Source organism: Astyanax mexicanus, chromosome 7 (genome assembly GCF_023375975.1).
Source record: "Astyanax mexicanus isolate ESR-SI-001 chromosome 7, AstMex3_surface, whole genome shotgun sequence".
Classification (NCBI taxonomy): domain Eukaryota; kingdom Metazoa; phylum Chordata; class Actinopteri; order Characiformes; family Acestrorhamphidae; genus Astyanax; species Astyanax mexicanus.
In genome coordinates this window covers 27,790,466-27,801,353 of record NC_064414.1, presented here as the reverse complement: position 1 = coordinate 27,801,353, position 10,888 = coordinate 27,790,466, and the positions used below count along the sequence as shown (strand labels likewise).

Below are 10,888 nucleotides of genomic sequence, written 5' to 3'. Positions count from 1 at the left end.
CGGTCCATCACTTAGAGAGGCACAAAAGCACTATAAAGTGATTACAGTCAATTAAACCAGATTTTAATCACTTACGAAAATGTGTAAATTACTTTACGATGTTCAAAAACACTTTTCACTTACTTTCTAAGAATATTTGAATGACTATTTTCAAATATTCCAAACACTTTAAACAAGATTCGAATCCCTTTTCAAAAAATATTTTAATTACTTTCCAAAATATTCATGGATCTGTAACTACAGACACGATGGGCTGAAGCTGCTGTAAAGTCAAGCAGTAAAAACGTGGCGAGATGGTGAAACTCAGTAAAACATGGAAACTTAGATTGCAGCGGCTTTTCAATCTGTTCAGAGCTTTAATATCAGAAATCTCTCTACAACAGAGATGTAAATATAGTATTACTCATACAGCATCCTGACAAACACACAAACAAACAGTCACCACTGTAAATACACAGATCAGGCAAGAGGCTGCTAGTTGTGGTAGTAATGATAAATTGATAAATAAATTAAATACTTAATAAACAAATTAATTTTATTTTAATTTAAATAAAGTTCACGGGTCTTTGGAGCTTCTCTGTTATAATTTGTTCGTTATTTTTTATTCAGTCTGTTTTCTTCGTCTCCATGGATCAGCTTCATTCAATATTAACACATTCGGTGTCAACTTGACACCTTCGTTCTCTCTATCTCTCTCTATCTCTCTCTCTCTCTCTCTCTCTCTCTCTCTCTCTCTCTCTCTCTCTCACACACACACACACACACACACACACACACGAGCGCGTTAGAATGATGTAGTTTGGTGTGTGTGTGTGTTTCTGCTGATGGAGAGAGAGACGGGGACCCGCACGGAGCGCAGGGTTCGGTTCCGCGTGGCGTCCGCGCGCTCCGGCCGCGTGCTGGCGGAGGTTTTTCGGGAGGAGGCGTTTGAGGACCCGGCGGACTCGGACACCACCGGCAGCTCCGAGCCCGAGCGCGCGGCCTCGCCCGCCGCCAGCGAGGCCAACAGCCACCTGAGCGTCCCGGCGGGAGCGCGCGCGGACGACAGCGGGAGCGAGCCTGACGAGCTGCTTCTGTACGCGAGCGGAGCGAAGGAGAGCCTGTTCAGCGGGAAGCGCGTGACCATCCGCAGCAAGAACGGCACAGTGCGCGGAGTGAGGGACAAAGTGAGCGCGGGACAGATGCTCTTCAACTCGCTGGCCCGAGTGTACGGGGTGAGTGACGGGGCTGCGGGCTCAGAGTAACAAGTATCACTTCAATTTTCTCACCTAAAATAAATAAGAAAATTAGGTATACGTTTTTTTTATCCTTTTAAACATTTTAAACATACTACTCGCATTTGGTACAGTAAAAAAATATTTTCCAATTGTTTTTCAATTTTTTAATTGTTAATTTCTCGCCCTCACATTTTGAATTTCCCCCCCAAAAAATAATAAAAAAACATTGATTTTCCTTTATTAATTTGATGGTATAATCTTTTGTTAAATATAAACCTTTGTTAAAACATGAAAAAATGGAAATTTGGAAATCAAGATTATTTTTTTCATTTTCCCAAGAACTTTAGATTGTGAGGGCATTAAGGAAAACTAGAAAATTGGGAAATTAATTAAAAAACAATTTCTTATATACTACACCAAATAAATAAAATACTATTTTTTCTATTTTCATATTTAGCCTCAAACAGCCAGAAAAAAGAACTGATAAATATTAAAATAACCCTAGAGAATGTGTAAGATTTCTTGAAACAATCAACAAAGTATAAATAAACCTAGAGCAGGTGGGTGTGTCAGATAGAAGCAGGGCATTAATTGCTGGCTTTTGTTCAGACCCAACAGTAAATATAAAGGTGTGTCTAATATCCCCATTCCAAAAAATGCAGAATGCAATGCTTTGCAATTCTCACAGACCCATAAAATAGAACACATATCAGATGTTGAAAGTCAGACCTTTTACCATTTCATGAGAAGTATTAAGTTATTTAGAACTTGATGGCAGCAACATATCTCAAAAAACTAAACAGCTGCAATAGAAGCAATCTGCGACTAACTCATTGGGTATAAAAAGAGCACTTTAAAGTGTCAGAGACTCTCAGAAGCAAAGGTGGGTAAAGGTTCACAGATCTGTAATATTCCAAAAAAAAAATTCTCAACAGAAATTTGCAGGTACATTGCATATCCCATCATTTACAGGACATAAGGTCATTAAGGGACAAGGCCAACAACAGTATTGGATGCTGGTGATCTTTGGGTCCTCAGGTGGCACTGCTTTGATTTTGTACTGGAAACCACTGCTTGAGCTCAGGAATGCAAGTTTAATCTCTTTCATGCAAAGACGAAACCATGGGTCAATGCAGCCACCTTACCAATTTACCTCAGTTTACTGAACTGCTCTTATTGCAGCTGTTTTTATTAGTATCACTTACTTTTCCAGCCTTTTGTTGCCCCGTCCCAGCTTTTCTGAGATGTGTTGCTGCCATCAAGTTCTAAATTAGATACATTTTCCATAAAATGGAAAAATGTCTCACTTTCAACATTTGATTTGTTTTCCTTGTTGTACTATGAATAAAACATAAGTCTATGAAATTTGCAAATCACTGCATTCTGTGTTTATTTAAATTAATTCACATTTTACACATTGTCTCAACTTTTGGAATTAAGGTTGTAGTCTATTACGTATTAAAGTCTATATGCATAGTCTGACTTTTTGCAGTTTCATAATTCAGTGGATTCAGTCACTTTTAGGAAAAAAAGATGAACAAAAAAACATACTTATTATTTTTTATAGAACTTTTTTTATTTAAGAAATCTTATAACACATGCCACATATCAAGGGGCATGGAAATATTATCTTGTTCCAAGATATTTGCCATGCCCTATGGATATTCTAGTTGTTTACTAAACCGGTATCTGAACCTCTATTTTTTACTCACTGTTACAGAGCACAGCTAAAGCATGAGTAGACTGATAAATCACTGTGCTGATCCTGTTAAAGAGCACAGCAAAAGCATAAATAGACTGATAAATCATTGTGCTGATCAGTTTTTTATCTCACGGTTCCAGAGCGGTTCTAAAGCATGAGTAAATTAATAAATCACTGTAAATCACCCCTAACAACTCCTACACAAAAGTGATAAAGTAATCTTTGCTGATTGCTGACTTACAAACTAGTTTTCTCTTTCTTTTCCTAAGGGCTCTCGACATGGACCCAAGCCAAAGAGACCATGAATCTCTGCTTGCCAAGAACTTTAGAGCAGGGCAAAGCTGAACAAAGGGTCACACCTGTAATGAGTGGATGATGGGCCTCAGGGACCTATGATGAGAAGAGGCCAAGGACTATTTGGGTCAGTTGTTTTGAACACAATGTTTTGGGAATGCTGGATCTTCTTAAATAGAAAATATTAAAATCTAAGAGAAAAAGAACAAGACACTTTTATAAATAAAGGAATTCCATTACAGGAATGTGGGGTGATGTAGTGGGCCGAAGTGAATATACATGATGATCATATTTTCATGTCTGTTTACAGTTAACTAATTGAACTGTCTATTGAACCGATACAAACCCATCTTTAACAGCCATGATTTCATGTTTTTTAAAGCCTTACACACACTGTATATTTATAGGTTAATATAAATATGTAAATATGCCCTTTGTATCAATATTCCTTTTTCATCATATTTAAAAAAACAACCACTGAAAGAATAACAACAATGTTCAGATACAATTGGCTGTTCAGTTTTGTATGTTGCTGTCAATCTCTAGTTATATTATGTATCTTGCATCTTTGGTGACTGAAGGCAGTGTGTGTTGTATTTTTGTTGCTTTTTATGAAGTGAGCCAGTTTTTTTTTGAATGAAACTCTAAATACTTTTTATTTTCTGCAAGTGAACACTAAAAGTTTTCTTTTTCTTTATTTGCATACTTTTTTGTTAATAAGTTATTATTTACAAAAATAAATCCAAAAGTTTTGGTGCATGCCAGCCTAACATTTATACCTTCAATTATGAATAAGATCAGAAGGTCAAAGAGCTCATTTTCACCTGCATAATTCAGTATTTGGAAAGCATGGGGTGAGGGTGAGAGAGATACCATGAGAGAGAAAGAGAGAGAGAGTGAGAGAGAGAACAAACCTGACCTGACAGTCTCCAGGTCCAGATGGGTATCTGAGTTGGTTAAAGGTCATGCAAGGCCAATGACAAGAAAAAAGGGTACAAGTAAGGGCATGGCATTCAAATAGTTTAGAAAGAGAGTATAGACAGGGGCACTGATAACATTTTATATGAAATTACCTTATTAATAGAAACCAGTACATACAATGTAATTCTTAATTTCTACATCCAGTAAAGATGCAAAAACAACTAATGCTGTTTAATTCAAAAAGATTTAACATTACCGTATTTTTTTCCACTATAAGGCGCACTTAAAACCTTTAATTTTCCAAAAAAATCACCAGAGCGCCTTAAAATCCGGTGCACCTTATGTATGAATTTTACCAGTCAGGTTGTATAGAGCAGTAAAGCTACTCTGCTGAAGTACAGCGTTATACAGGAGTTTCAGTTTAGTTCACTAGCAGTATTAGCATTAGCTGCTAAGTGTGCTAAACGTTACTTCCTTCGTCGTTCAGAGAAGTATATCAGACTGTAGCCTGCCAGTTTACTGTGTTAAAACAAGCCTCAGTGTATCGCTATCAGGCGGCATTAGCAGCTAACCGCAACTAGTGCTAGCGCTGCAGTTAGCTGCAAATGCTAACACTGCTGCAGCCTGCCTTAGTGGAAATCTGAAAATCTAAAATCTGAAAAGCTTACTGTAAATAAACGGAAGTGCTTTACTCACCCAAATAAACAGTTTTCAGAAGAGAAATCTGTGTAGATTAACATCCAGCGCTTGTTTGACTTTAAAATATATATATATTTTTTTTACAGTTTTTATTACAGTTTGTTTATGTAACTTAGTTTAGCTTTACAGGTCTCACCACCCAGAAACGGGACCTGCTAAAATAGAAGGAAAACATGGTGACACCCTTGTTACTTACAATAATAATAATATAATAATAATAATAATAATGATAATAATAATAATAGATGTTTATTAATAGTGCGCAATATAGTGTGAAAAATTTGGTACATACTCTATGCTATTCTTTTGCTCAGAGATTAAGCCTCATTGTAGACTATATTGTCTGTTATAGGCTTAACCCCTGGGAAACCCTATATGCACTGTAGCCCTATAAGCACTACACATTACAAAGACGAATACAAACCACATTCAAAAGTATGTGCAATGTGTACAGTGAGTATGCTTGCTTAACTATGGTTAAATTAAATGGTAAAGAAAAGCTACTTAACAAGCATTTTAAGCTATCACCAGTCAAAGAGTCAGGCAAGCTCCAACATTACATATGTGTCAGCATTTACCAGAATTATTTGTAATGTATCATTACATTACAGTGTCTTTTTATTTTACTGGGTATCAGCACCAACTGGAATAAGATAACATTTTAAAAGTAGCAGAAAATGGAAAACATCAGCAAAAACACCCAACATCCAACCAAATAACAATCTGTGCTTATTAGAGGTTTGAAGTTTCCAAGAAGTTCTTGAATAAAACCAGATTCCCACAGCTAAAGCTGGGTATTATAACATCATTACAAGTGTTAGCTGATTAGTTATATGGCAAGCCTGAATTGGATGCTTATGCCGATTATGTGCAGGATTATTTGATAGTAGTTTTGTTCTGCAATCTGATCAGTTTGGTCAGTTTTGGTTTCTCAACACCATATTTTATTTGCTGATATTGTATATCAGATTTAATGCTACCAATTTTAACTCCATGTTTTTTTCAGATGTTTCTGAATATTTCTTAAAGGCATCAGTTGCCTTACAGGTTTGAGAAGTAAGGCAGGTTGTTAATGAGGTTATTTGTACTTGAACAGTAGAGGTCATACTGAAAGACTGGTGATGTCTCGTCAAGTGTATGATCAGAAGATGATGAAGACGCTGTGAGTGCCCGTCTCACTGACATAACGTTGAGCTTTCTTGATGTGAACAATCAGAACACGGTCAGCAAGGTGAAGACTCCGTACAGCAGAGCGCAGGGGTAAGCCACCAGCAGCTGCTGACCACCCATGTCCAGAGTGGAGCTGAAGATTTTAGATGCTGACAGACTGCACCAGCCAATCACAATCAATGCCAGCAATGTTCCCAACAGTCCTCTGAAAACACACAGCAGAAAGAACTTCATTACACACTAGCCAAGAATCTGGATAATCCGTTCAGAAGCAGAAATGCTGAGTGTCAGTTTCCAAAAATGTAACAGAAGCACAGGATGTATTAGCAAAACAACTTGAAAGAGAGCTAAACTTCTGAAATACAAAGATATAGCTGATATTTACTAATATGGGAAAAAAAAAACTCATTTGGAATGTGACCTCAGATAACAGAGAATGTTACAAGAACCTTCAGCAACATTTTAAAAAGGTTTCAGGAAAGTTAGCTTGTAATGTTACAAAAACATTGTTGCAGGAACATTTTGAAAACGTATCAAATAATAATGATTTGCATCACAGTGTTATTAAAATGTTTCTAACATAACACTCCCAGCTAGATGAATACTTACATTAAGGAAACGTTAAAAGTAACATTCCCAAAAATTACCAGAATGTTAAAAAAACATTAAATAAAAAAAATCCAGATTTTGTTTTTATTTAATGTTTTTTTTTTTTTAATTAAATAAAGAATTTTCTAAGAAATGTAAACTGTAGCAGTGAGAAAAAAAATTCTACTAACCAAAAATTGTTAGCTGGGACCTTTTTGGGTAATTTCTGAAGTGGGTTCTCTGATTTCCATTTTTTATTTAAGAACTGTAGTAGGCTTGAAAATTTTCCTTGCTTGGGTGCCATACAGTTTGGCAAATGTTTTTTTGTTCTCAAAAATATCATCAAATATGGTCAAATCAAGAGCGTTAGCAGGGCCAGACTCATTAAACAGAATTAAACAGTGACTACAATACCTCAAACGGTTACTGTGTCAAACCAAATTGTACAGAAAGTTCAACTTTAGATTCTAAACATAAGAAGAAGGTTGATTTACTCACTGTAAGGAATAAACAACAGCAAAGGCAGAAAGTGCCACCATGGGCAGCAGGCAATATCCTAATACACTGGCGACGGATCCATAGGATATGGTGTATGCACTCATCAGATTCAACAACATGTACATGCCAACACAGCCCAGCGCACTGATGCCATACACATAGCCAAAATGAGCCTTTCCTGCCTGCAGAGAGATAAGAAAACAACTTGTAAAATATTTACTATACATAGTCCAAATTAAATTGGCCCTTAAATGCTTTATTTGTTACTATACCAAATATAAAAAGTCAAAGTGTACTTCTTACCATTAAAAGAGTGATTCCCAGAGCGATGCAGAAAAGAACTGGCCCAGTTAGGTCTGTCTCATTCATGATGCTGCCGTCTGCTGGTTTCAGTGGGTTCAATACAGTCAGAGTCTTCTGCCAGATGTGATCAAAGTTAATGCCCAACTCTGATGAAATACGTGAGGTATAAGGATTGTTCATCAATTCAGCTCCAAAATGCAATTACTCTTCCTCTATTGAAATGTACCATAAATGCATTTATTGAAGATTATTAGTTGTTCGTTAATGCATAAATATAAGTTTGTGAATTAGGGTGAGAAATACTTAAAGACAATTTTTTCAAGCCAATTTTTTATTTTGAGAGAATTAGACATAATTTTCTGTTTTCATTGGCTGGATTATATCACAATAACAGCATGCTACAATAACTATGTAGCATAGCCTAGCATAGCTTAGTTTTAGCACAGTAATAAGAACATTGTATTTATGTTTCATACTTATTCTTATGTCTTACAAGAGAGTGTTTCTGTTCTCTTGGTACAGTGAGAGATGAATACATGTTAAAGCCTTTAGTTTAGATGTTTGTTAGTTTCTAGCATGGAAAGAATACTGGATGCGTTTTCCCACATAACACTTTTCCACCAAAAGAACTCAGTCAGTTATTTCTTTCTGAATCAGTTCAGTTTGGGCTTATAAGAACTGTGGTGCTTTTCAGTGAACCAGTCTGCGTTTTCATCAGTTTTACTGGCAGACCTGCCAAGTCTCCCGGAAGTTGCAGGAGTCTACCACATATCAATAATGGCTCCCTGATGCTTGCAAGTGAGATAAATCTCCCGGATACTAGAAAGAGTGGCCCAAGAGTGAACACAAATGCACACGCAGGCGACACAGAGGAGGCTCCTCTCGTGTGCATATTAATGAAGTGCATGCACAACAGAGAGGGTTCTGGTTCTCTGCAGAGTCTATGAGTGAGCCAAACAGTTTTTAGTGTGGGTGGGCAGTGATGTTTTCCCCTCCTGGACATCTGGCAAAAGTAAAAAACAATGAAAGTCCATGTCTGGGGATAACTGCCTGAAATAAATTTTTGCAACTTGGAATGTCTGTAGTGGACCCGTCAAAACATCACACAATAGGTCATCAACAGAGGGCGTTGCACAGCGGCGATGCTGATTTACAAACGGACGCGCCCACAGATGTTGTCACAGTTTGTGCTGAAAGAACCTAGTATTCTTTGGTTCCCACTGCGAACAAACTAGCCTGGTTCTGGGACCTACTTTTGTTTGTGGAAACGGTTCATAATTAGACTTCCACATCGTTGGAAAAGCACTTTAAGTGATTCTCTGAGTGGTCCTTTCCTCAGGGGTGCTTCTCCAAGCTAGAGTTAGAGGTTCTGGCTTGTTTTGTTTATGACTAGTGCACACTATACAATTTTAGCCCGGTTGTCTAGCTGCAACTAAATTTTGTTTGTCACAAACAAAAAGCTCTGCTCTGAGGCAAATCGGCGACCACTCTGTGCTCAGTGATCTGCTGAATAATGCTCACTGAGCCATCAGTAAGTGGTTGCTCATGAGTCACAGAGGCCTGGCAAACTAAATCTAGCAGGTTTAATATCTAGACCAGTCTGTAACTGTGAGCATAAAGCCAAGAGCAGCATCTACTTACAGCCAATGGGATCATGTAGAAAAAGTTGCCCTTTTTTAACAGTGCCAGTACCACCCGTCTCTCATTGATATCCTGAAATCACATTATCCAGCTATGCCAAAATACAATAGTTTTCTATTTTAGTGCATATTTGAACCAAATAATTCTCAAAATATTAATATATGATATTAATGTTGCTTACCCTCTAACAGTGGGGGCTCTTCCTCAAAAGAGTCTGTTGTTTCAGGAGCCCCAGGAGGAGCTGAAGGCTGGAACACCTTCCCAGAGTAAGGGGGATCCATGGTTGGGCCATAGCAAGGTGCTGCATCATCTCTGCCAATCAGACGTTAAACAACTTTTTATAATAATCTCTGTTTCAGATAAACTTTATTGTCAAAAATATTGCTTCCTCTGCTCAATACTCAACAATAAAAATGTTTTAATTACTGCATTCAGTGTGGTAAAAATCATGGCTGTTAGATACATGCTTACACATGGTAATCTGGGTTGGTGTATGCTGCAGGATCATAGCCATAGCCTTCCTGCCCCTGATTATCATAGTAATACTCAGACTGGTAAAAGTCTTGATCCAACTGCTGGAAGTCCCCCATTCTAAAAGCAAAACAACAAATGACCCATGTGACTCATGGACATGGTACTCATCCACAACTCCTAAATAACTAAATAAAGACTAAATAATCACTAACGTTCAACAAAGCAACAGTAACTACAATATTAACACAACATCCTACTGACCTCTGTACATTGTGTATGTGTATTTAAACTGAACAGAGGGTCTGCACTCTACATATACATATAACATTTACACTAAAACTGATGTAAATACCTTGAAAAGTCCGGTAGAGCTGGCCTGTGGTGAGCAGAGTGGTATGTTATGGTGAGGGTCTGCCTGTGGTCACTGGGCAGCTGCTTGCTGTGTGGGATATGTGTTTGAGGGGCTATTTATAGTAGTCTAAATTTACACAGAGGACATGAGCTGCTTTAAGACTAGTGGACAATTGTAGGAATTAGCCTTAATTTTCTGTACACATCAAGAAAGAAACAATGAAATGAACAATGAAACTTTATATATGCGAATGTAATGGTATATGCCAGTTATTACAATATCAAGGTCACTTGATGTCATCCTGTGGTTGCTGACCGACATTCAAATTAAACGTTTTTTAATGTTTAATTTAAGGTTAATGGTCAATCTCCAAACCTAAACTTGCAATCAAGAGGAAACAAGGAAACAAAACTGAACTGCTTAAATTTTTTGCACCATGAGGGACATAAGGTCACCCAAAAGCAGTGTGAAAGACTGGTGGAGAGCATGCCAAGATGCATAAAAGCAATCATTAAAAAAACAAGGATATTCCAACAAACACTGATTTCTGAACTCACTAAAACATTATTGTTGTTTCTAAATAAATATAAAAAAATTGCTTTCTTTGCATTATTATGAGGTCCGAAATGAAATCTACATGTTTTTTGTTAATTTGAACATTTTTCATTTTCTGCAAATAAATGTAAATCAGGGGTTCTTAACTGGTCATAGCCCAAGATCCACATTTTCACATGGTCATTAAGTCACGACCCACTTTTATAAAATATAAACTAAACAAATTATGAAAAATAGTCTTTTAAAAAACCCATTCAAACATATATATGCATGCAAAGTGAATTTAAGAGCATTTTTTAAGAAACTGAGGAGGAACATGACAACTTCATATATAAAATTTACCACAATTAAATTAAACATCAAAATAAATAGGGCCACAAAATTTTATATTTCACTTCTCTGCATTCAGAGTATATCAGTAAGAAATTCTCTCTCTTTGTCCCCCCAAAATCGAATGAGCATTAATTATTTAAA

General features: G+C 36.9%; 2 protein-coding genes across 3 annotated transcripts; one reads left to right on the top strand and one right to left on the bottom strand.

The window, feature by feature from the left end:
- Positions 1-246: 246 nt before the first annotated feature.
- On the top strand, positions 247-3,878 carry grxcr1b (glutaredoxin and cysteine rich domain containing 1 b). Its single transcript, XM_007236427.4, has 2 exons — positions 247-1,214; positions 3,189-3,878. Exons 1-2 carry the CDS (start codon positions 825-827, stop codon positions 3,222-3,224), a joined length of 426 nt encoding a protein of 141 aa, XP_007236489.2. The 5' UTR covers positions 247-824; the 3' UTR covers positions 3,225-3,878.
- An 11-nt stretch (positions 3,879-3,889) lies between these two features.
- On the bottom strand, positions 3,890-9,968 carry zgc:123321 (Protein YIPF5-like). 2 transcript variants are annotated; one of them, XM_007236407.3, is made up of 6 exons: positions 9,860-9,968; positions 9,505-9,624; positions 9,215-9,345; positions 7,393-7,538; positions 7,090-7,271; positions 3,890-6,208 (listed from the first exon to the last, which is right to left on the bottom strand). In XM_007236407.3, the coding sequence occupies exons 2-6, from the start codon at positions 9,621-9,623 to the stop codon at positions 6,046-6,048; spliced, it is 741 nt and encodes a 246-aa protein (XP_007236469.3). In that variant the 5' UTR covers position 9,624; positions 9,860-9,968; the 3' UTR covers positions 3,890-6,045. The 2 variants fall into 2 exon arrangements, with proteins under 2 accessions (XP_007236469.3, XP_022540628.2); XM_022684907.2 differs by lacking the exon at positions 9,505-9,624.
- Between the last annotated feature and the right edge of the window lie 920 nt (positions 9,969-10,888).